Here is a 22,948-nt window from a genome sequence, read left to right on the forward strand (position 1 = left end):
TAAATCAATCAACAAGTAGGTCAATGTTATTTAAAGGCAAAGTTTAGTGCAACTTCTCGTGGCTCGGGAGCGCGCATCCAATTAAAGCCAGATGTAGCGGAGTCGCGGGAGCGCGCAGGGAGGAGGGTTTGGTTTCTTTTCTCCTTTAAACGTGTTAAACTGGTTCTGGTTCTGGTTCTGGTCCTGGTCGGGTTCAGTCGGACTTCAGGGCGTGAAAGTGAGAAAGAGGGCTGGACGTTTGCAGAGAGAGAGAGTTGAACTTCAGGAAGTCCGAACAGCTGCGTCTGCAGAAAATCTGCAGAAAAACAAAAGCAGAAATAAAAGGATGAGCTTTATGAGCGCGGGCACGAGCGCGAGCACGAGCCTGCCGAGGAACCTTTGAACCTCCGTCCGTTTGTCTTCGCGAGAGTCACAAGACTGGAGTCGTTTAGCTCCACGGATGACACGGAGGACGGTAAGCGGGGATCCGGGGATCCGGGGCCGGAGGGCGGGCTGGGGGCCCGGTGGTCTGGGGGGCCCTGGAGGTCTGCACAAAGATTGCGTTTGATCTACTTAAAAAAACAATAAATCAACTTTTTGCATGGGATTATTATGTAGATCAACAAAGACTAGTCTTTAGATTATTGCAATGCACTTTTTGCAGGACTGACAAAGCAAGTGTTGCATACAGGACTGTCTCAGAAAATTAGAATATTGTGATAAAGTTCTTTATTTTCTGTAATGCAATTAAAAAAATGTCATACATTCTGGATTCATTACAAATGAACTGAAATATTGCAAGCCTTTTATTACTTTAATATTGCTGATTATGGCTTACAGTTTAAGATTAAGATTCCCAGAATATTCAAATTTTTTGAGATAGGATATTTGAGTTTTCTTAAACTGTAAGAAAATCACAATATTCTAATTTTTGTGAGACAGTCCTGTAAACTCCAGTTTATTCAAAATGCTGCAGCCAGAATTTTAACCAAAACCAAGAGATATGAACACATCACTCCTGTTTTATCCTCTCTTCACTGGCTCCCTGTGAAACAAAGAGTAGATTTTAAAGTACTTATTTTTGTCTTTAAATCTATGAATGGCTTAGCTCCCTCCTACATGGTTGACATGCTGAATACAGACCGGACAGATCCCTTAGATCAAATAAGAGTCTTGTAATCATTCCTAGAATCCACACTAGATCTGCTCATTGTGTTTTCACTCACTACTACTCTCTGGAATTCCTCTCTGCAGGAACTAAGGTCTTAACTAAGGTCTGCACCAACAGCCCTCTTGGTAAAGCAGAATAAAAACGTACCTTTTTGCACAGGCGTTTGACTAAACTACATGGTTGGCTGAGTGATCGCACTTTTGTTAAAATGGAATTATTATTGTTTTTCTCTTAACATACTTTTGTCTGTTTCTGCTATTGTAAACCTGTAATTTTGTTTGTTGTTTTATGTATTTGAGCACATTGAGTCCATGCTCGTCGTGTGAAATGTGCTACTGTATTTGCCTTGCCTTTGTATAAACTACTTATTTTTTTGTATGTAAATGTATGTAAATTTTGCAAGTACAGTCAACTTAATTGTGTTAAGTTTACTTTATTTATCAAAATTAAGTTGACTTTACTTGCAAATGAATTTTGTACATACTAAAAATGAAGTAGTTTATACAAAGACTAGTCTTTCTTGATCTGCATAAAAATCTCATGCGAAAAAGTCGCATTAATTTTTTTTAAAGTAGATCAAGCATTATTTTTTACTGTGGTGTTTCTACTTAAACAAATAAAACATGATTTTTCTTTTAAACGTTGGTAAATCTGCCCAATAAATTAAAATTGTTAACGGAAAGGTAAATACAACAAGATCATTGCTTGTTGTTTGTGTGTAAATGAAAAGATTGCCTTGGATTACATAAATACTGCTTGTTGAGGAAAAAATGCACAATGTCTTTAAGTTCAAAACTAGATGTATTCATGTAAAGCAACATTTTTAATTGTTAATATCACAGATTTAAAAATGTTATATTTACATGTGCTTACATTTATTTTTTTCAGTGCAGTGGTCTGGGGGGGTTGTGGGGGTCCTGGTCTCCTAAAGGTTTTCAACTAGTTTTGTCCCAGGGACCACCATTATAACTAAGGGAGCTTTCCCACCTGTCCCGTTTGCAGCAGTTGTTCCGAAACAGGGATCGTTTCCCCCTAAAGATCGGTTCGTTTGGTACATGTGAACTAGGGTTGCCACCCGTCCCGTAAAATACGGAATTGTCCTTTATTTGAGAAAAAAATGTTGCGTCCCGTATTGAACTAAGACGGGACACGATTTGTACCGTATTTTCCTTAACTTTTACACCATATTCTAGTTGAATTATTGAAATAAGTTAACTTTTACACCATATTCTAGTTGAATTATTGAAATAAATTAACTTTTACACCATATTCTAGTTGAATTATTGAAATAAATGAACTTTTACACCATATTCTAGTTGAATTATTGAAATAAATTAACTTTTACACCATATTCTAGTTGAATTATTGAAATAAGTTAACTTTTACACCATATTCTAGTTGAATTATTGAAATAAATTAACTTTTACACCATATTCTAGTTGAATTATTGAAATAAATTAACTTTTACACCATATTCTAGTTGAATTATTGAAATAAGTTAACTTTTACACCATATTCTAGTTGAATTATTGAAATAAATGAACTTTTACACCATATTCTAGTTGAATTATTGAAATAAATTAACTTTTACACCATATTCTAGTTGAATTATTGAAATAAGTTAACTTTTACACCATATTCTAGTTGAATTATTGAAATAAATGAACTTTTACACCATATTCTAGTTGAATTATTGAAATAAATTAACTTTTACACCATATTCTTCACCTGTAGGCTATATTACATCTGGGCTGATGTGGACATACGTAGCATAGGAGGATATTTCAGCTGCTAGTATGGTTGTCTGCCTGTACAGTCATGCAAGTTCAATGCTATTAAAGCACTTTAAACTTTAAATCAAAGCATTTTGTTTTTTCATATAAAATAAACACATTTTTATTCAGTTTAGAAGTTTTGGGGCTGTTTTTTTGGCTCCTGCGCTGCTGAAATCAGGGCGTCCCTTATTTCTATTTCTGAAAGGTGGCAACCCTAATGTGAACACAGCAATCGCGCTCGGATGCGGGACAAAACAAGCGAGCCGAGATCTCCTAGGAGAGTTGTTCTCGGCCCGATTCCATTCCAGACCATTCATTTTTTTTTTTCTATTTGCAGTGAGAACATAATCCACACAGCAACCGACACAACTCCATTCATTGTGTATGTGCGACTGCGGCGCAAGGAGAGGAGTCGGTGCAAGGAAAAGGTCGGCGCAGCCTCCACTCCTTCTCTCCTATTGGACACAACTTTCGCTCTTCTCCCTTCTATCTTATTGGACGTGCTGAGATGTCGTCCCAGCGCGGCACGGCGAAATTAAAAAATTTTCAATTCGGGCAGGTTTGCGCAGCGTAAACGCCGAGGCAGGCGGCCTCTCGCCCGCAGAGCGGTCCGCTCTTGCGCCGGTAGCACATACATGAATAGGAAAGCCGACGGCGGGCTGCGCTTTGGCCCTCTCTGTGAAAGGGGCTTGTTGTTTTTCCTGGGGTACAGAAGAGGAAACTCCTTCCACGTTAATTTCTGACCAATCAGAGAACAGTTGGTTCATGGCATTTGTTAACAGCTTTGAACCGCTACAGACGTTCGCCTTGTGAACACAAACGCCACAAACGAAAAACGAAACAACTGTATCAATTTAGCCCCTGAATCGGAACAAAACAAATGGGCCACAGGTCTGAAAGCACCATACAGTCAAGCCATTATATATAGATAATATTATAAGCCAAGAGGGCTTATAATATTACAAAGTTCACAGTAAAACTTCTCTAACGGTTCTGTCCGACCCAGGAACCCAAGACCCGGGACTTCTGTGCACCATGTCTGTTTACTTCAACCCGGGTTCGGACTCTGGGGTGAACGGGTGAGTAGAACCACATGGAGGTTCTGGTTCTGTCTGGGTCTGACTGGTTCTGTTTGGTCTGACTGGTTCTGTTTGGTCTGAATGGTTCTGTTTGGGTCTGTTTGGGTCTGACTGGTTCTGTTTGGTCTGAATGGTTCTGTTTGGTCTGACTGGTTCTGTTTGGTCTGACTGGTTCTGTTTGGGTCTGACTGGTTCTGTCTGGGTCTGACTGGTTCTGTCTGGGTTTCAGAAACATCGCGAAGATGGAAGACGCCAAAGTGGAGATCGATGATGGGAAGGAGGAGAGTTTCCACCCGGACACCGTGTACCAGTAAGTTCTGATGCTTCCCGGTACCGATCGGGTACGGGTCGGTTCTGCAGAACCAGATTGATCCGGACTGACGACCCGTTTCCCTCCGCAGGACGGTCCGGAAGAAGATCAGCCCGTTTGTCATGTCGTTTGGGTTCCGGTGAGTCTGGTTCTCCTGTATAAACATCAGTGATGTGTTGGTTCAGGCCCGGTTCTGACCCGGTTCTGACCCGGTCCTGACCGGGTCTGACCCGGTCCTGACCGGGCCGGGCCTGGCTAACGACCCCCTCCCCCAGGATGTTCGGCGTGGTTCTGATCCTGCTGGACTTCGGGCTGGTGGTGGTGGACCTGGCGCTGCCGGCCCGGAGCCGGGACGTGGGCAACGCCCTGGAGGCCGTTTCCCTCAGCATCTCCCTGTTCTTCCTGCTGGACGTGCTGCTGCGGGTCTACGTGGAGGGGTGGGTACCGACCCGGTTCTGTTAGGGGGGGGTACCGGTACCGACCCGGATCTGATTAGTGATGCACCCAATTTTCGGTAACCGAAACTGTTTTCTACATCCTGCTCCCGCATCCGCTAAACTCTGAGAGTTCATGCCCACAAGGCGCACGATAATAAAGATGCATTGATTTAGTGTCTTCTCCTGTCCCGCAAGAGAAATGTCCAGACAAATCTATCTGATTTAATGTTAACATGATCATTGTGGAGTTTGATGGATAATTGACAGTTCATAGGCACCTGATTGAAAGTTAGATGCAAATCCATCATTGTCATCACACAAGCTTTTTCTCCTTTCGCGCAGCATCAATTATGATTGAGGTTAAAGCAACGAGAGTAGCTGTGAGTGGCTCAAATAATACTAATAAATAACATGAAATAAACAAAGTTAATGAATGAAACAAATTAATTTAACAAATGAAAATAGGTTTAATATCTGACCAAGGCGAGTCCGTTTCGTTCAACACTCCGACGTGCTTTCTCTTCAAATGCATTACCATTATCGTGCTCCCGTGAAAATCAGGTCGGCTTTGCAAACCTTGCAAGTATCTTTTTATTCACCGTATCAAGGCTAAAATGCTCCTAAACCTTTGAAGTTTTATTCCCCGCAGCTGCTGAGACGCTATCGTGCTGCACGACTCCTGGCAGAGATTGTATTGAAGTGAGACGCCTCACTCCGTTGGAAAAACACGTCTGGAGACAATTTTGATTATCGTTTGTCGACAACGTCGACGAATCGTTGCAGCCCTATTGTTTAGTGGTAAAATGCATTGCTAAAGAGAAAGGTTTTTAGTCCTCTTTTAAAATTGTCCGTAGTTTGTGGTGCCCTTAGGTTGCCAGGGAGGTCCTGTCACCCATGGGTGCAGAGTCTGGTCCTGGGAACATGGAGGCGGTTAGTGTGAGAAGAGTGGAGGGAGCAGTGCGTTGTGGGAAGAGTAGTTCTTTAAGGTAGGGGGAGCATTTCCATGGACACTCTGGTGAGTGAGGAGGGAAACCTTATATTCATTCCTGGTGGAGACAGGAAGCCAGTGGAGTGAGTGAAGAGTGGAGGTGATATGTTTGTGTTTCCGCACTCTCATCAGGATCCTAGCTGCAGAGTTCTGGATGTACTGGAGACTCTGGAGACTCTTGCTGGGGATCCCGATGAGAAGTGCGTTAAGCCTGGATTATGGTTCTGCGTTAAACCAACGCAGAGCACTTGCCGTGACGCCGTCCTGAATCCTTCGGACTTCTCCGTCACTATTTCGCCGCGGTGCAGTACCCCCCCCAGAGCGCTAGGGGGGTGCGATCTTTTCCTGAATGGTTTATCCGACTTTTCCGGTCAAAGTGAATCAAAGAGATAAGGACAACTATTGTGCAAAAAACCAAAACAAAAAAAATCGCACACACGCAAAGAAAAGAGCGCTGAAAGTTCACGACTGCTTCACGAACCGGAACCGGAAATGCGTTGCTACCATGCAAACCACTCACAGCCCTCTCGGTCTGCGTTTGGTCTGCGATCTATTGACGCGTAGTTACATTTTTTGGGAGGTGCGTCAGGCATGGCGTGTAGTGCGCCGTGGGGTGCTCATTGCAGCGCAACCTGCGGCGCATGCTTGCCGTTGATTTAACGCAGAACCATAATACAGCCTTTACAGTAGTCCAGTCTGGAGGAGACAAAGCCGTGGACCAGCTTTTCAGCATGTGGGAGGGTGAGGGTGGGACAGAGTTTGGCGATTTTCCAAAGGTGGTAGAAGGAGATCTTGCAGAGGTGATTGATGTGGGAATCAAAGGAGAGTTGGGGGTCCATTTTGACACCAAGGTTGGTGACAGATGAATAGAGGGGAATATTGTGGCCAGAGACGGCGATGCTGGATGATGACTGGGTCTGGTGAGGGGGGGCCAACCATGATCGCCTCTGTTTTGGAGCTGTTCAGTTCAAGGAAATGTTGCTCCATCCACGCCTTTATCTCCTCCAGACAGATGGTGAGTTGTGAGGAGGATGACACTGGTGACAGTCAGAGGTGTCTTCAGTATTCACATTCATTACTCAGGTAGAAGTATAGATACTAGAGTTTAAAAATACTCCTGTAGAAGTTGAAGTATCAACTCAAGTTTTTTACTCAAGTAAAAGTATAAAAGTACTGGTTTCAAAACTACTTAAAGTATAAAAGTAAAAGTAATGTAAGGGGGAAAAAGCCATTAAGGACAAAAGCCATTGAAAATGAATACATCTTAGTATAATGCAAATATATTAAAGAAGCATATATGTGTACTATTGAGCATTAACATGTGTTTCAGAGAGCAGGAGATATGATGACTAGTTACCTATAAGTATTGTAATGGTGCAAAAAGTCAAACTTCATGTTCATGTTATCATTTATCCTAACCTTTATTGGAATGTACATCCAAGTTTAGTTGCAGGAATCTGAGGGAACGGATGTAAGAACAAAACTGGACAAGAACATCTGAAACAACCACAACCAAATTCACTCTATCCGGATGGAGCAATTTAACTGGATAGTTTTATTAAAGGACGAAATGAAATAGAGTAACGAGGCTGTTTTTAAAATGTAAGGAGTAAAAAGTACAGATAATTGCGTGAAAATGTAAGGAGTAAAAGTAAAAAGTCGTCTGAAAAATAATTACTCCAGTGAAGTATAGATAACCAAAATTTCTACTTAAGTAAGGTAACGAAGTATTTGTACTTTGTTACTTGACACCTCTGGTGACGGGGCTGCAGCTGTAGTTCTGACATAAAGTTGTGTATCATCAGCATAGCAGTGGTGAAGAGGGTGGGGCCGAGCACAGACCCCTGGGGGACCCCACAGGTGACAGTATGGGGTTTGGATTGTGGGTTACTGAGGGAGATTCTGTTCTGTTCGATTTGTAAGGTCTGACTTTAACCAGTCGAGGGCTGTATGTCGGAGAGAGAATGGTACGATGAAACCGGTTTAGGAGGATGTCATGCACTGTGTTTCCATGCATCAATAACCCTTTTAAAACCGGAATATTAGAAATAACCCGGTTTTGCACGGCCATGTAAACACCAATAACCCCTTTGAATAACCGGAATTTGCCCTGGGTTACTCCTTTTAAAACCTGAATATTGGGTCATGTAAACGCCAAACGGAATATCCCCATCGAACGGAACAGGAATTTGTTTTCTGCACATGCTCTGTTCACAAAGAATCCTGGTCTTTTGAGTCCAGGAAGTTCTTATAAACACGGAGAAACCAAGACCAGGAGGAGACTAATCACTTCATAAATGTAATGAAGGATATGAACATTTCTGCATTTGTAGACGGTAGAAAGTACCGGGATAGAAGATTTACAAGAAGGAGAGAGAAAAGTTGCGCGAAGCAGCATTTGTTTTGAATTTGGATACAGGAAGAAGAAACGGAAATGACGGTAATTGCGTCATCACGTTCTCCGTTGCGTCGCTGGTTTGATCCAGATATCCCAAATGATTAATTACCATGTAAACTGAATATTCCCAATGTTTCAGTAACCGGAATATTAGCAATAACCCGAATTATTACTGCATGTAAACGTAGTCATGGTCAACTGTGTCAAATGCTGCATATAGTCCAGGAGAATGAAAAGGGGGAGCCAGCACGGTTCTGCTGAAACGGCTGTGAGCGAGGGAGGAGGAGGAGGAGGAGGAGTGGTGCAACATTCCTGGTCCTGCGTCAGCAGAACCTCCAGTGATTAGCTGCTGAGCAGGAAGTGAAGAACAGGAAGCTGCACAGGAAACGTTTGCAGATCCTCCAGAGGATCTTTAACCCCCCATGACCCGTTCTCTTCTATTGAATGTTCTGGGTTTTATTATTATAGTGTTGTCCCGATCGATCAGGCCCGATCAGGGCATTTTCAAAACATCGGTATCGGCCAAAAAATTATCGGGACATACCTAGTTACTAATGTTTTTAATATATATTAAATCATTTTATATATCGTTGCATTTAACGTCACTTCCAGCCGGCGAAGTAATTGAAACTAACATGGTTTACATGTTTGAATTGTGAAATGTTCTATCTGTTCATGTTCATTAAGCTGCTGCTATTCATTCATTCATTCATTCATTCATTCATTCATCCATTCAGAATGTTGCACTAAGGTTAAGCCAAAAAGTATTTTAATTTTCTTGTGTTTGTGAGTTTTGCACTTTTTGTTTTAGTTTACAATTTCCTGTTTTTACATTTTGTGGCACCAGAGCTGATAATCTTTGTTGAAATAAATGTCCATGTTATTTCCAATGGACAAGAAAAGAAACTTGGATAATTTAGTCCTTTTTTTTTTTTTTTTGTATCGGGAGCCAAAAAAAGTGATCAGATTGGGAAAAATCGGGATCGGCAGAAACTCAAACTCAACTGATCGGGATCCGATCGGGAGTTAAAAAATCCTGATCGAGACAACCCTAATTATTATTATTATTATTATTATTATTGTTATTATTATTTGTCAGGAAGCTCATGAATGTTTCTATCTTCCAGGTTCCGAGTTTACTTCAGCTCCAGGCTGAACGTGGTGGACGCCTGCGTGGTGGTCGTCACCCTGGTGGTCACCATGACCTACACCTTCACCGACCTGTCGGGGGCCAGCCTCATCCCCAGGTGGGCTCGGCACCATCTTAGAAAACTGCTTTTCACGCGTAGGAAAATATACAGAAAAGATGTCTGCACACTAGGGGTGTAACAATATATAATATATAATTTCGCGATACAAAAATGTCACGATACGTGTCGTGGAGGTGACAAAGTGTATCGCGATATTGGGTTATTAATATTAATCTATTGTGTTGACTAGTAACGCGCATCTGACCGGGCCTCGACCCGCGGACCAAAATCTTCCTCCGCTCAGAAGAAACTAGTCCCGTTTTGAGCTCTGAACTTTTACTGATGTAAGGCGGGTGTAGAGTTAAGCCGTACCTTATTAAATTAAACCTTTTACTGATGTAAGTCTGGTGTAGAGTTAAGCCTTACCTTATTAAATTAAACCTTTTACTGATGTAAGTCTGGTGTAGAGTTAAGCCTTACCTTATTAAATTAAACCTTTTTGGGGTTGTGAGTAGGATAAACACGGGGAAACTTCTGCTGAGTTCCAGTGTACTTTAATGTCCCTCAACAGTGTAGGATTTTAGAACATCAACACAGCACCTAGTGCCGTACTGTGGCGTATCACTCCGCCCAATCTAAAACAGACTAATCACTACAGATAAACTGACTAGTGTCATTATAGTCCCTGATTTACATCAGAATATAAAGAATATATTTATAAAATAATGAACCCTGAATTACCAAAATAACCAAAATAAATCTCCTCTTACACTTATAAGGTGAGCATGAATCAATCTTTTTTAGGATGTAAAATTGTATGTATTTATTTACTTGTATTTATTTATTTATTTAATTTTAGTTGTTAAATTTCTGGAAAAGAAAAAAGTCAAGTCATACATGAGAGAAACTATTCAGTTTGTGGCTAAATATTTGTACTTGTATGAAACTGAAGATCATAATGCAAACCTGACATTTACTTTTAGTTCAGTTTGTGGAAAATGGTTGGCCTGGCTTTCTCTTTAAAACTTAAACAGTTATAAAGCATTACAAACTGTAACAATAGGGCAAATGCACAGCATTGTTTTGTATTTTGTGTCTTTCAAATAAAAGACAATTTTTTCCAGTCATATGTTCCTCATTCAAGGTTGTTAAAAAAATACTGCTATAATATCGTATCGTTATCGTGACCTCAATATCGTGTATCGTACCGTATCGTGACATTAGTGTATCGTTACACCCCTACTGCACACAGAACACGTGCTCTGAAGTCGCTGCTACAACTGCTGCTGTTACTGTTGTTGTTATGCTTGTTTTATAAAGGGGAGGTATTTTCATGAGCCTTTTTGACTTCCACCTCTCCTGCACTATGCTTCATTTGACCATTGTTTTTACTGTTCTGTTTTATGTGCAAATAAACTAAATAATTATTGTAGTTTCTTGCTAGATTTTATGTTTTTTTATGTCTTTTTTATGTCTCTCTCAGGGTGGTGTCGTTCCTGCGCTTCCTGAGGATCTTCATCCTGGTGCGGGTCTTCAGGCTGGCGGCCCAGAAGAAGGAGCTGGAGAAGGTCACCAGGAGGATGGTAGGGACCCGCCGGAGGTCAGGTCTGGTCCGGTCCAGCGGGTCCGGACCCGTGTAGAACTGAACTGAATATTTTACAAAAAAAAAGCAATTAGAATTGTAAACTTGGCTGACTATTTTGCATCAACCAACCCACTTTTCATTCAAAACAATACACTTAGATTGCAAGACATAGTTAATCTGAACACCATTGTAATAATATATAAGGCTTATAACAATTTACTTCCGGGCTGCAGAAAACTGTTCAAGCCCAGAGAGGGCAAACACGACCTCAGGGGAACTGCAATGTTTGACACAACAGCAATAAGAACAAATACAAAGGGCAGACGTTTATCCGTTTTATAGGGCTGGGCGATATATCGAGATTTTAATATATATATATATATATATATATATATATAGATATATTTTCAAACGCGATATGGTACGAGACAATATCGTTTATATCGATTATTAAAAAAAATATATATTTTTTTTTTAAATAATTTTGAAATAGCTTATTTTGTGACAAATTGACTTGAATGTTTTATTTGAGATTTGCACAAATGTTTTGTTATTTGCTCTATTTGAACTGTCAAGCTCAGTGGAAAAGTCTGCCTGTTACTGTCTACATTGTATTAATTGCACAGTGTATTTTAATTTAATTGTTATGCAGGAAAGGGATATTTGTTTTATTTTATTCAAGAAGCATTTTTATTCTATATATGCAGTCAGTTTCTTTTTATTTCATTTGTTTTATACATTTTGATATTGTGCAGACCTCTGTTAATAAAGGTACCTGTGTGACATTTGGCACGAGGCTTTGTATTAAAACTGACTGTTTTTTTAAGGGTTTGCCTCAGAAAAAAATGAAGCTAACAGAGATGCTAACAGAGATGCTATGCTATAATGCTTTGGGGGAAACCCCAATTAAGGCACAGAAAAAATATCGATATATATCGAGTATCGCCATTCAGCTAGAAAATATCGAGATATGACTTTTGGTCCATATTGCCCAGCCCTACCATTTTCGGAGTAAAACAGTGGAACTCATTACACAACGACCTTAAACTAGCAAACTCAATAAAAGCATACAAGATATTATTCAAAGCAAAGGTAATGGATACATACATAGAAGCAGAATTAGCAAACAAAGAAGAATGTACACATGTATGTGTGTGTGTGTCTACACCGGTATGAACATATGCATGTATAGTATGTAGGATTTGATGTATAGACACAATACACATGCATGAGATGAAATGACAACCTAAATTGGTTTTGTCGGTTTCTTTAGCATCTTTTCACTTTCTGTTTTCAGAGCTATTATTATTATTATTATTATTATTATTATTATTATTACAATTATTGAAGCTATTATTATCATTATTTTTCTTCGTTTGTTCTTTTTGCCTATTCTATTCTGTTAAAAGGTGGGCAAGATAAGCTTTCTGCTTCAAGCCCAGACCTTTTCGGTCAAAATAATCACAATGTTGACCAAAGAAAAACCTGTAAATGTTTATTATCTTGCTTATTGATTTTTATGCTTATAATTGACCGAAATAAAGATGAACTAACTAACCGTTTCTGTCCTCAGATCTCGGAGAACAAGCGGCGCTACCAGAAGGACGGCTTCGACCTGGACCTCACCTACGTTACAGGTGGGAGCGCCGCTTCCTCTTCAGGATTTATAGTTTTGACATGTTTGTTAGCGAGTGAAAAGGCTGATGTTTGTCCTCACGCCTGCAGATCGGGTCATCGCCATGTCCTTCCCCTCCTCCGGGAAGCAGGCCTTCTACAGGAACCCCATCAAGGCAAGTGGGCTTGATGAAATAAATGCAGGGCGGCCGCGGGTCCTTAAAGTCTTAAATCCCATTTTTGCTAAAAATAAGGCCTATAAATGTCCTTAATTGTCTTAAATCTCATTCCAAGGGTCTTAATTTTAGAGTGTTATGTATCGAGTTATCATTTAAAAGTTTTTATTTCATCTGTTTGAGGGGTCTAAATCTGTGTTGCCAGGTTGGGCAAGCTTCAGCCCAATTGGGCTGAGAAAAATATATGGTTTTTACAAAATATTTAGGAGAAATTATTAACAAAAAAGTTTCCATTATGGCAGATAAAAGTAGAAAACTACACAATAAACTCAGTGAATGTTATATTTGCTTTAATCTACTCAATTTAATTGTAGTCTTTGTTTGGAGCCTGAACCTTTTTTTGGCTTCATTTGCTTATGACTTGAAATTTATTCCGCATTTAATAATTGATGGTTTTAACATAAAGAAAGAATGATTTGGGCTGTTTTTTTCATGATTTTGACGGGTTTTACATCGTGTTTGAGCTGGAACCTGTCAGCCAGATCTGGCAACCTCGACCTCAGCGCTGGATTTCTTAGTGACTTGTCTTTTTGGTCTTAAATTTTATTTGAAAATGGTATTAATAAGTCTTAAATCTCAATCCAAGGATCTTAATTTTAGAGGGTTATGTATCAAGTCATCATTAAAAAAGTTTATTTAATCGTTTTAGGAGAATCTCCTGCAGAAGGTGTAAATCTGTGTTGCCAGGTTGGGCAAATTTCAGCCCAATTGAACTGAAAAATATATATTTGGGCTGCTTTTCCTGGTTTTTACTAAATATTTAGGAGAAATTATTAACAAAAAAGTTTCCATTATGACAGAGAAAAGTAGAAACCCACACAATAAACTGATATTTTATTTGCTTTACTCTACTCAATCTAATTGTAGTCTCTGTTTGGTGCTTTTTTGGGCTATTTAGTCGTGTTTGTGAAGCTTGAAATTTATGATGCATTTAATAATTGATGGTTGTAACATAGAGAATGTTTGATTCCGGTTGGTGTTTGGTTATTTTGGCGGGTTTTACATCGCGTCTGGGCTGGAACCTGTCAGATCTGGCAACCTCGACCTCAGCACTGGATTTCTTAGTGACTTTTGTTTGAAAATGGTGTTAAAAAGTCTTAAATGTACCTCGGTCAAACCTGCAGATGCCCTGAAATCCACATTTAGGGAGTTGATTCATCCTTACCCCCCCCCCTTCTCTCTGCAGGAGGTTGCCAGGTTTCTGGACACCAAACACGGAGACCACTACAGAGTTTACAACCTGTGCAGTGAGTTCCCCCCCCGTCCCTCCCTCTAGTTCCCGGTTCCTGGTGCGGGTCAGACAAACATGCTGCTGTGCTTCTGCCTCCAGGTGAGAAAGGTTACGACCCCCAGTTCTTCCACTACCGGGTGGAGCGGGTCTTCGTGGACGACCACAACGTCCCGTCCCTGGAGTGAGTCTGCCGCCGGAAGTCCTGTCTCGGTGTAGGGGTGCGACGATTCGTCAACGATTCGACAAAAATTGATAATCAAAACTGTCGACAATGATTAGGGGTGTAACAATATATCGTGCCACTAAATTTCGCGATACAAAAACGTCACGATACGTGTCGTGGAGGTGACAAACTGTAGCGCGATATTGGGTTATTAATATTAATCTATTGTGTTGACTAGTAACGACCGCGCCCCGACCCGCGGACCAAAATCTTCCTCCGCTCAGAAGAAACTAGTCCCGTTTTGGTCCCGATCACGGGACTCTTGCAGGGTTTTGAGCTCTGAACTTTTACTGATGTAAGGCTAGTGTAAAGTTAAGCCTTACCTTATTAAATTAAACCTTTTTGGGGTCGTGAGTAGGATAAACACGGGGACAACTTCTGCTGAGTTCCAGTGTACTTTAATGTCCCTCAACAGTGTAGGATTTTAGAACATCAACACAGCACCTAGTGCCGTACTGTGGCGTATCACTCCGCCCAATCTAAAACATACTAATCACTACAGATAAACTGACTAGTGTCATTATAGTCCCTGATTTACATCACAATATAAAGAATATATTTATACAATAATGAACCCTGAATTACCAAAATAACCTTCTTAACAAAAATAAATCTCCTCTTACACTTATAAGGTGAGCATGAATCAATCTGTTTTATGATGTAAAATTGTATGTATTTATTTACTTTTATTTATTTTATTTTAGTTGTTACATTTCTGGAAAAGAAAAAAGTCAAATCATACATGAGAGAAACTATTCAGTTTGTGGCAAAATATTTGTACTTGTATGAAACTGAAGATCATAATGCAAACCTGACAATTACTTTTAGTTCAGTTTGTGGAAAATGGTTGGCCTGGCTTTCTCTTTAAAACTTAAACAGTTATAAAGCATTACAAACTGTAACAATAGGGCAAACACACAGCATTGTTTTGTATTTTCTGTCTTTCAAATAAAAGACCATTTTTTCCAGTCACATGTTCCTCATTCAAGGTTGTTAAAAAAACACTGCTATAATATCGTATCGTATCGTGACCTCAATATCGTGTATCGTACCGTATCGTGAGATCAGTGTATCGTTACACCCCTAACAATGAACACCATTGTCCACAATTGTCGCCAGACGTGTTTTTCCAACGGAGTGAGGCGTCTCACTTCAATACAATCTCTGCCGAGAGTCGCGCAGCACGGTAGCATCTCTGCAGCTGCAGTTAATAAAACTATAAAAGTCGGTAATGCATTTGAAGAGAAAACACGTCGGAGTGTTGAATGAAACGGACTCGCCTTGGTCAGATATTAAGCCTATTTTCATTTGTTAAATTGATTCATTTCATTCGTTAACTTTGTTTATTTCATGTTATTTATCAGTGTTATTTGAGCCACTCACAGCTACTCTCGTTGCTATAACCTCAATCATAATTGATGCTGCGTGAAAGGAGAAAAAGCTTGTGTGATGACAATGTTACAGGTGTAAAATTATGGCATAGACAAAGCAAGGAACTGAAAAGTTGCACAAGTTTGTGTCAGCTTAAGAAAATGTTTAAAAAAGAAAAGATAAGTGCCTACAAAAAAGAAGAAGGAGAAAGAGAAAAAAAATAGAAGAGTGGTATTTTTGTTTGTTTTCTTGTTTATATATGTATAGATAGATTGGTGTTCAGCAAGTCAATGTAATTGTATTAACAGAGAGGGGCAGGTATCATAAGTTTTCTTCTTCCTGCTCCTTTTCTTTCATGGTGTAATGTGTACTTCTTGGAATTTTGTACAACATTGTTAAGAAGATATACCATGAATGGAATAAATAAAATGAAATGAAATGAAATGATGGATTTGCATCTAACTTTCAGTCAGGTGCTTATGAACTAGGAATGGGTGATATTTTACCGTTCACGATAAACCATCAAAAAAATTCCCCACGATAAGAATTTGTCATCTCAAGGTAAAAATGATAAATTCCCGTTGATGACGTTTTTGTGTAAAACTGATTTATGGTTCTGCGTTAAATCCACGCACAACGTGCGTGAAAGAAAGAAAGAAAGAAAGAAAGAAAGAAAGAAAGAAAGAAAGAAAGAAAGAAAGAAAGAAAGAAAGAAAGAAAGAAAGAAAGAAAGAAAGAAAGAAAGAAAGAAAGAAAGAAAGAAAGAAAGAAAGAAAGAAAGAAAGAAAGAAAGAAAGAAAGAAAGAATAAATTCCCGTTGATGACGTGTTTGTTACACGTTTTTGTGTAACAAACATGGCGGATCTGAGAGCGAGGAGCTTGAGTCATTACAGTTACAGTCAGTACAGGTGTAACTCATTTAATTGTTTTTTATCAATTCAGTTTAATTGGTGTAGTTTAGTATTTAGTATCTTTTAGAGCAGTGATTTGGGGGCTCCAAAGACTGAATGTGGTGATAGATTTATAGTTAAAAAGGTGGAGTTGATTTGGTATTTTTTTATCGTCATTTTAATCGTTATCGGGATAAATGCCAGAAATTATCGGGATAAACTTTTTTGTCCATACCGCCCATCCCTACTATAAACTGTCGATTATCCATCAAACTCCACAATGATCATGTTAAAATTAAATCAGATAGATTTGTCTGGACATTTCTCTTGCGGGACGGGAGAAGACACTATATCAATGCGTCTCTATTATCGTGCGCCGTGCAGGCATGAACTCTCGCATGAAAGTTTTGCAGATGCGGGAGTAGGATGAAGAAAACAGTCCCGCTATATCAGGGCTCTAGGGCCATCTTTCTGGTGTTTATTATCTTTTTGCCACATAATTAAAGCAATTTAAAAAAAATGACTAATTATCCGATTAGTCAACTAATGGTTTCAATAGTCGGTGACTAGTCGACTATTAAAACAGTTGTTAGTTGCAGCCCTGTATCGGTGTTGAGGGTTTGTGTGTCTGCCCAGGGACATGCTGAAATACACGGCCGGCGTTCGCAAGTGGATGTCCGCCGACCCCCGGAACGTCATCGCCATCCACTGCAAGGGCGGGAAAGGTGACGTGGTCGTCTCCACCTGAGGTCAGTGTGGTGAACTAGTGTGGGGCTAACGCCGGCTAACTCCCGCAGGGCGCACCGGGACCATGATCTGCACCTGGCTCATCGACAGCGACCAGTTTGAGAGCGCACAGGTGAGAGTTTTATCTCCTCCTCGGACCAGGAGGTGAGGAGGAAACCTCACTGAAGCAGGACCGCCTCCCTTAAACCCCTTCCTTTACCTCCTTAACCCCCTTAACCTCCTTAACCTTGTTAATCCCCTTAAAACCCCTTAACCTCTGTTGAGGAATTTATCAAACCAGTTCAGAAGTCCGCTTTGTGGTTTTTATGAGGTTTTATTGAGCCGGCGGTGAGCACGTCTACACAGACCAGAGGTCTGGTAGAAATGCTGACCTCGAGTGATGTTGTAATCAGATTCTTATACAACAAGATGCAGGTATACACGAATCAGGCGAGAGACAAAAAGTAATTTACAGTCGGATGTGAATCAGGCCAAATGTCATTATCAGACATTTGGCATGACTGTCACAGACCTCCAAATCACCCCATAGGGTGCTTTCGTGATTCAAGTCTGTTTGAACCAACTTCCGAGGTGTCGGGATCTGCACGGGGGGTAGGAAGCTGACGCTACCCCAAAGGTGTTGGGTCCTAGTTCAAAACTTCTACAGGAGGTAGGACTGGGGCAACCTGCCCCTGCAGGGGGCCAAGCTGCTTCATCACCTCCTTTACCCCTTCCACCTCCTTTGCATTGCATTGTATTTTTTTCTTCTTTCAAAAATGTGCAAAAAAAAACCAACCTTAACCTCCTTGACCTCCTTAACCTCTTAAACCCTCTCAACCTCCTGAATCCCCTTAACCCCTGAACCTTGTTAACCTCCTTAACCCCTTAACCTTGTTAACCCCCCAACCTCAACCCCCTTAACCTCCTCAAACTCCTCAACCTCCTTTGCATTCCATTGTATTTTTTTCTTCTTTCAAAAATGTGCAAAAAAAACCCCCAAAAAACCCTCAACCTTCTTAACACTCTCAACCTCCTTAACCCCCTTAATTCCGCAACCCCTTAACCTCCTCTACCTCCTCAACCTCGTTAACCCCTTCAACCCCCTTAAGCCGGGCATACACTGTGCGATATTTTGAATTGTATGAGACTGCCCCATCTCACACTGCACGACTAGATCGCGGAGTTCAAAATTTCACACCCCACAATTTATGTTCTCACACTGTACGACCCGATGCTCTGATGCGACCCGTCTGCTCACACTATACGATCATAATCCTCCCGTCGGACCTCTGTGTACTGGAACTCGAGGCCGGTTCTGGGACAGGGGTGGGCACTGCGCATCATTTTTAGACATAACAATGAACACATACCGCAAAAGTTGTGTCTCGCGGAGGAACCCGACGTCCCAGCAAAATGAGAAGAGAAAAAAGAGTTTGTTCCGAACAGTACAGCACAATGATAAAAACGAAATCACATTATGGGCGATTTTTATTATTTCACTTTAGTTTATAATTCATCTTCATTGTGGCATCATATAACACTGTTTTAGTCATTTTTGTGCACTTTTCGGCCTATTAAATTGTATTTTTCTACATATTTGGGAAGACGAGGTTGCGCCAACATTGTATGACGTCAGGTTTGTTTACATCAGAGGCCGCTGTTATTGGTCCAGCGCGATCACGTGACGCGTCCGAAGCGCTCCTCGACACAGGCGCCGCTGGAAATAGTCCCGCTATTAAAATAACGATCTTGAAAATACTTTCCAAAAATCCGAGTTCAAACTTTTATCCTATGCTTAACATAAATAGCTCTTTTTTTAAAAGTGAAAAGAATTTACACGCAGGAGGTAGGAACGAGATGAAACGAAAAGGTGGGTGACCTGACGGCCTACAGCAGACAGCGCACACACCGAAGGCTGATTTATGGTTCGGCGTTACACCAACGCAGAGCCTACGGCGTAGGGTACGCGGGACCCGCACCGTACGTGTAAATGCGGTCTTTTTTGCCATTAAAACATGATTTGTAATGTGAATTTGCAACACTTAAACTACAAATAATAGTTTGAGGTGACATCAGAGATTGTGCATGCTCTCTGTGAAAGGATGAGGTAAATCTGGTCGCAGCTGCTTCAACTGTGATTCCTTCACGAGGAGCGACCAGGATTTCAAACACGCTTGATTTTCTTGCGACCTCACGATTTGTGATCGGGAGCTCGTCGTGAGGTGTTAATCTCTCGTCGTTACCCCACGTACACTGCACGAGGCACGAGCAACGATTGGGTCAAAATCGGGCCCGATCAAAAAAAAGTCGCACGACTGGAAAATCGGCTCAAAACGAGCCGATAATCGCACAGTGTCTGCCCGGCTTTAACCTCCTTTACTTCCTTAAACTCCTTAACCTCCTCAACCCCCTTAACCTCCTCAACCCCCTTAACCTCCTTTGCATTCCATTGTATTTTTTTCTTCTTTCAAAATGTGCAAAAAAACCCTCAACCTCCTTAATCCCCCTTAACCCCCTCAACCTCCTTTAACCTCCTCAACGCCCTTTACCCCATCAACCCCCTCAACCTCGTCTCCGTTCCCGCTCCAGGACAGTCTGGACTACTTCGGGGAGAGGAGGACGGATAAAAGCCGGAGTTCCAAGTTTCAGGGGGTGGAGACTCCGTCTCAGGTGAGAACCAGGACCGGACTGTGTGTGTGTGTGAACACACTGAAACCCACCAGACCTGGTTCTTATTGCTCATCAGCGCCTCCCTGTGGCAGACCGGGGAACTGCACCAACATCAGTTTATTATTGTACTTCACCGAGTTACTTCCAATAGGATGTTTTAGACTTGTAGATCACCTAAACCCAGACCAAGACACTACCAAGACCAGAGAGTATCAAGACCTTATGTAGAACATCAGCAGCATCTCAGTTATCCGAGTCTGAGACCTGGAGACACCGAGACAAGACCAGGACCACACAAAAGTGGTCTGGAGAAAATACAAGTCCAGATGTTTTACCTTAAATAATTAATACTTTAGTTGTTATCTGATGTTTCTGCATCTTTGTTTCTTAGAAATAGTGTTTTTCAAACCAAATGTAGTTTATTTCTGGTAGAAATGTTAAACCTCTGCGTGTGTGTGTATGTGTGTGTGAGCTGCAGAGCCGCTACGTGGGCTACTACGAGATCATGAAGACGCGCTTCGACAGACAGCTGCCCCCCCCGAAGAGCCTGAGGATCAAGAGCGTCCGGGTCCACTCCATCGCAGGTGAGTCCAGGTCTCTGGTCCAGGTCTCTGGTCCAGGTCTCTGTCCAGGTCTCTGGTCCAGGTCTCTGGTCCAGGTCTCTGGTCCAGGTGTCTGGTCCAGGTGTCTGGTCCAGGTCTCTGGTCCAGGTCTCTGGTCCAGGTCTCTGGTCCAGGTCTCTGGTCCAGGTCTCTGGTCCAGGTCTCTGGTCCAGGTCTCTGGTCCAGGTCTCTGGTCCTGGTCCAGGTCCAGGTCTGACCCCCGTCTCTCCCCAGGTGTGGGTAAAGGCGACGGCAGCGACCTGAAGATGAAGGTGATCGTGAGGAAGGAGCTGGTGTTCCAGTGCGTTTGTGCCAAACAGCAGAACTGTACGGTAGGTCTGAGTGGAACCTGGAACCTGAGGGTCCATGGAGGTAGATGTGCTTCTTAATTATTCAATCAAAAAAAATGATTTCAATCAAAGAAAAAAAGTGTTTGAATGCAAAAAAATATGAGACTCAAAATGATGAATAAAAAAGACTTCAAAACTTTTCTTCACTTCAATCAAAAAAAAATCACTTCAAATCGAAAAAAATATTTTCAATCCAAAAAAAAGTGTTCAAATGCAATTTTTGGGGTCTCAAATATTTTTTTGTATTCACTTTTCTTCTTTGATTGAAAAGATTTTTTTTTTATTGAAGTGATTTTTTTTTATTTTTTTTTATTTTTTTGAAGCAACCTCTTTTTTGATTAAATGATCAAGACACAAATGTCCTACCCATAATATGGCCCAAACACAAGACAACACTACTTCAATCAAAAAAGTTGCTTCAAAGAAAAAAAAACTTCACTTCTATCAAAGAAAACATTTCCAATCAAAGAAAAACAGTGTTCAAATGCAATTTTTTCGAGTCTCAAATATTTTTTTGGCATTCAAACACTTTTTTTCTTTGATTGAAATACATTTTTTTTATTGAAGTGAAAACATTTTTAATTGAAAATATATTTTTGGATTGAATTATTAACAAATCTACCTCCATGAGGGTCCATGAGGCTAACCCCCTCCCCCCCTCTGAAAGGTGTTCCCGGACGTGGGCAGCAACGCCGCCGTCATCAGCCTGCAGCCCGGCCCCCTGGTGGACGGAGACGTGAAGGTCATGTTCGAGTCCAGCGCCGTGAGTACGACGCTGTTGCCATGACGCATCTTCCAAAGAGTTTAGCCAACATGAACTAAGAGGAACATTTATGTTCAGGAAAACAAAGCATTAAACAACGATGCATCTCAGTGACAGGATTAATCTATGGAACAGTTTAGATACAGAAATGAAAATGTGGAGCACGTTATTACAATTCAAAAGCAACTATAAATACAAAATGATTAATGCATATAAAACAAAGGTATAATACACATAGGCATGTATCTAATGACATGTGTATGAACTACTACTTTATAAAAGCTAACATTTTTCTTGTGAAGAGGGGAGTCGTCATAAGCTTAGGCTTCAATCTACACCTTCACTGCAAAAACTCAAAATTTTAACAAGAATATTTGTCTTATTTCTAGTTAAAATGTCTCATTTTAGTAAAATAATCTCATTGCAATTAAAACAAGACTCATCACTGGATGAAAACAACAATTTTCACCTGTTTCAAGTAGATTTTACTTAAAATAAGTAGAACAATCTGCCAGTGGAACAAGATTTTTTTGCTTGTAATGAGAAGATAAATCTGATCCCACTGGCAGATTTTACTTATTTCAAGTGAAAATTTACTTGAAACAGGGGAAAATTTTCAAATGAGTTATTTTTCTGGTAATGACTCTTTATTTTTTAAGTGTAATGAGATTTTTTGGGTTAGGGTTAGGGTTAGGGGAGACATTTTAACTAGAAATAAGACAAATATTCCAGTATACCTGTGTTTTGGTCCTTGGTTTTTAGTCAAAAGTGTGTGTGTGCATACACCAAAAATTATATATAATTTTTGTATAACACTGTCGACTTACGACGTACTTTGGGTTATTTGTGTTGTGAAAATTGAAAGGACCAATAAACTAAACTAAACTTCCTTCGTCCTCATCAGGGTCTCCCTAAAGGATACGAGGACGTTCCCTTCTACTTCTGGTTCAACACGTCCTTCATCACCGATAATAAGTAAGTTTTCTTCCTGATTATCCCTGAAAGCTGTCGTCTTCCTCACTGATGATTGATTGATTGATTGATGGATGATGTTTGAACAGGCTGTTTCTGTCCCGGGAGGAGCTGGACAACCCTCACAAGCCCAAGACCTGGGACCTGTACAAGGAGGACTTCGGCGTCACCCTGACCTTCTCCGAGTAAAGAAGAAACTAAACGGAGCACTAATGAGTTTAGGGAAATAAAGAGGTTTGCACTTCTGTTAATGTTTGTGTGGAGGTGACCTGAGCCGAATCACGTTTACTGACAAGTCTCTGTTGACATCAAGGATGATATGAGGTGTATAAAGATTGCTAATAAAACCAACAACACTGTGAAAGTTCTCTGCAGTTCCTCTTAATGA

At 40.7% G+C, this 22,948-nt stretch overlaps 1 protein-coding gene across 2 annotated transcripts; it reads left to right on the plus strand.

The window, feature by feature from the left end:
- The first annotated feature begins 231 nt into the window (after positions 1-231).
- tpte (transmembrane phosphatase with tensin homology) lies at positions 232-22,924 on the plus strand. 2 transcript variants are annotated; one of them, XM_061739218.1, is made up of 19 exons: positions 232-454; positions 3,932-4,004; positions 4,234-4,314; positions 4,406-4,453; positions 4,590-4,751; positions 9,265-9,384; positions 10,811-10,910; positions 12,486-12,549; positions 12,638-12,702; positions 13,949-14,009; positions 14,093-14,174; positions 17,114-17,202; positions 17,275-17,336; positions 19,793-19,873; positions 20,352-20,457; positions 20,710-20,807; positions 21,493-21,588; positions 22,493-22,563; positions 22,650-22,924. In XM_061739218.1, the coding sequence occupies exons 2-19, from the start codon at positions 3,961-3,963 to the stop codon at positions 22,747-22,749; spliced, it is 1,530 nt and encodes a 509-aa protein (XP_061595202.1). In that variant the 5' UTR covers positions 232-454; positions 3,932-3,960; the 3' UTR covers positions 22,750-22,924. The 2 variants fall into 2 exon arrangements, with proteins under 2 accessions (XP_061595202.1, XP_061595203.1); XM_061739219.1 differs by lacking the exon at positions 232-454 and adding an exon at positions 3,273-3,353.
- The last annotated feature ends 24 nt before the right edge of the window (positions 22,925-22,948 follow it).

Source organism: Cololabis saira, chromosome 14 (genome assembly GCF_033807715.1).
Source record: "Cololabis saira isolate AMF1-May2022 chromosome 14, fColSai1.1, whole genome shotgun sequence".
In the NCBI taxonomy this organism is placed as follows: Eukaryota; Metazoa; Chordata; class Actinopteri; order Beloniformes; family Belonidae; genus Cololabis; species Cololabis saira.

Coding starts and splice junctions, on each gene's coding strand:
- tpte (XM_061739218.1), top strand. CDS start 3,961: ATGTCTGTTTACTTCAACCCGGGTTCGGACTCTGGGGTGAACGG. Junction 12,703..13,948: donor TCTACAGGAACCCCATCAAG/GCAAGTGGGCTT, acceptor TTCTCTCTGCAG/GAGGTTGCCAGGTTTCTGGA. Junction 14,175..17,113: donor CACAACGTCCCGTCCCTGGA/GTGAGTCTGCCG, acceptor GTGTCTGCCCAG/GGACATGCTGAAATACACGG.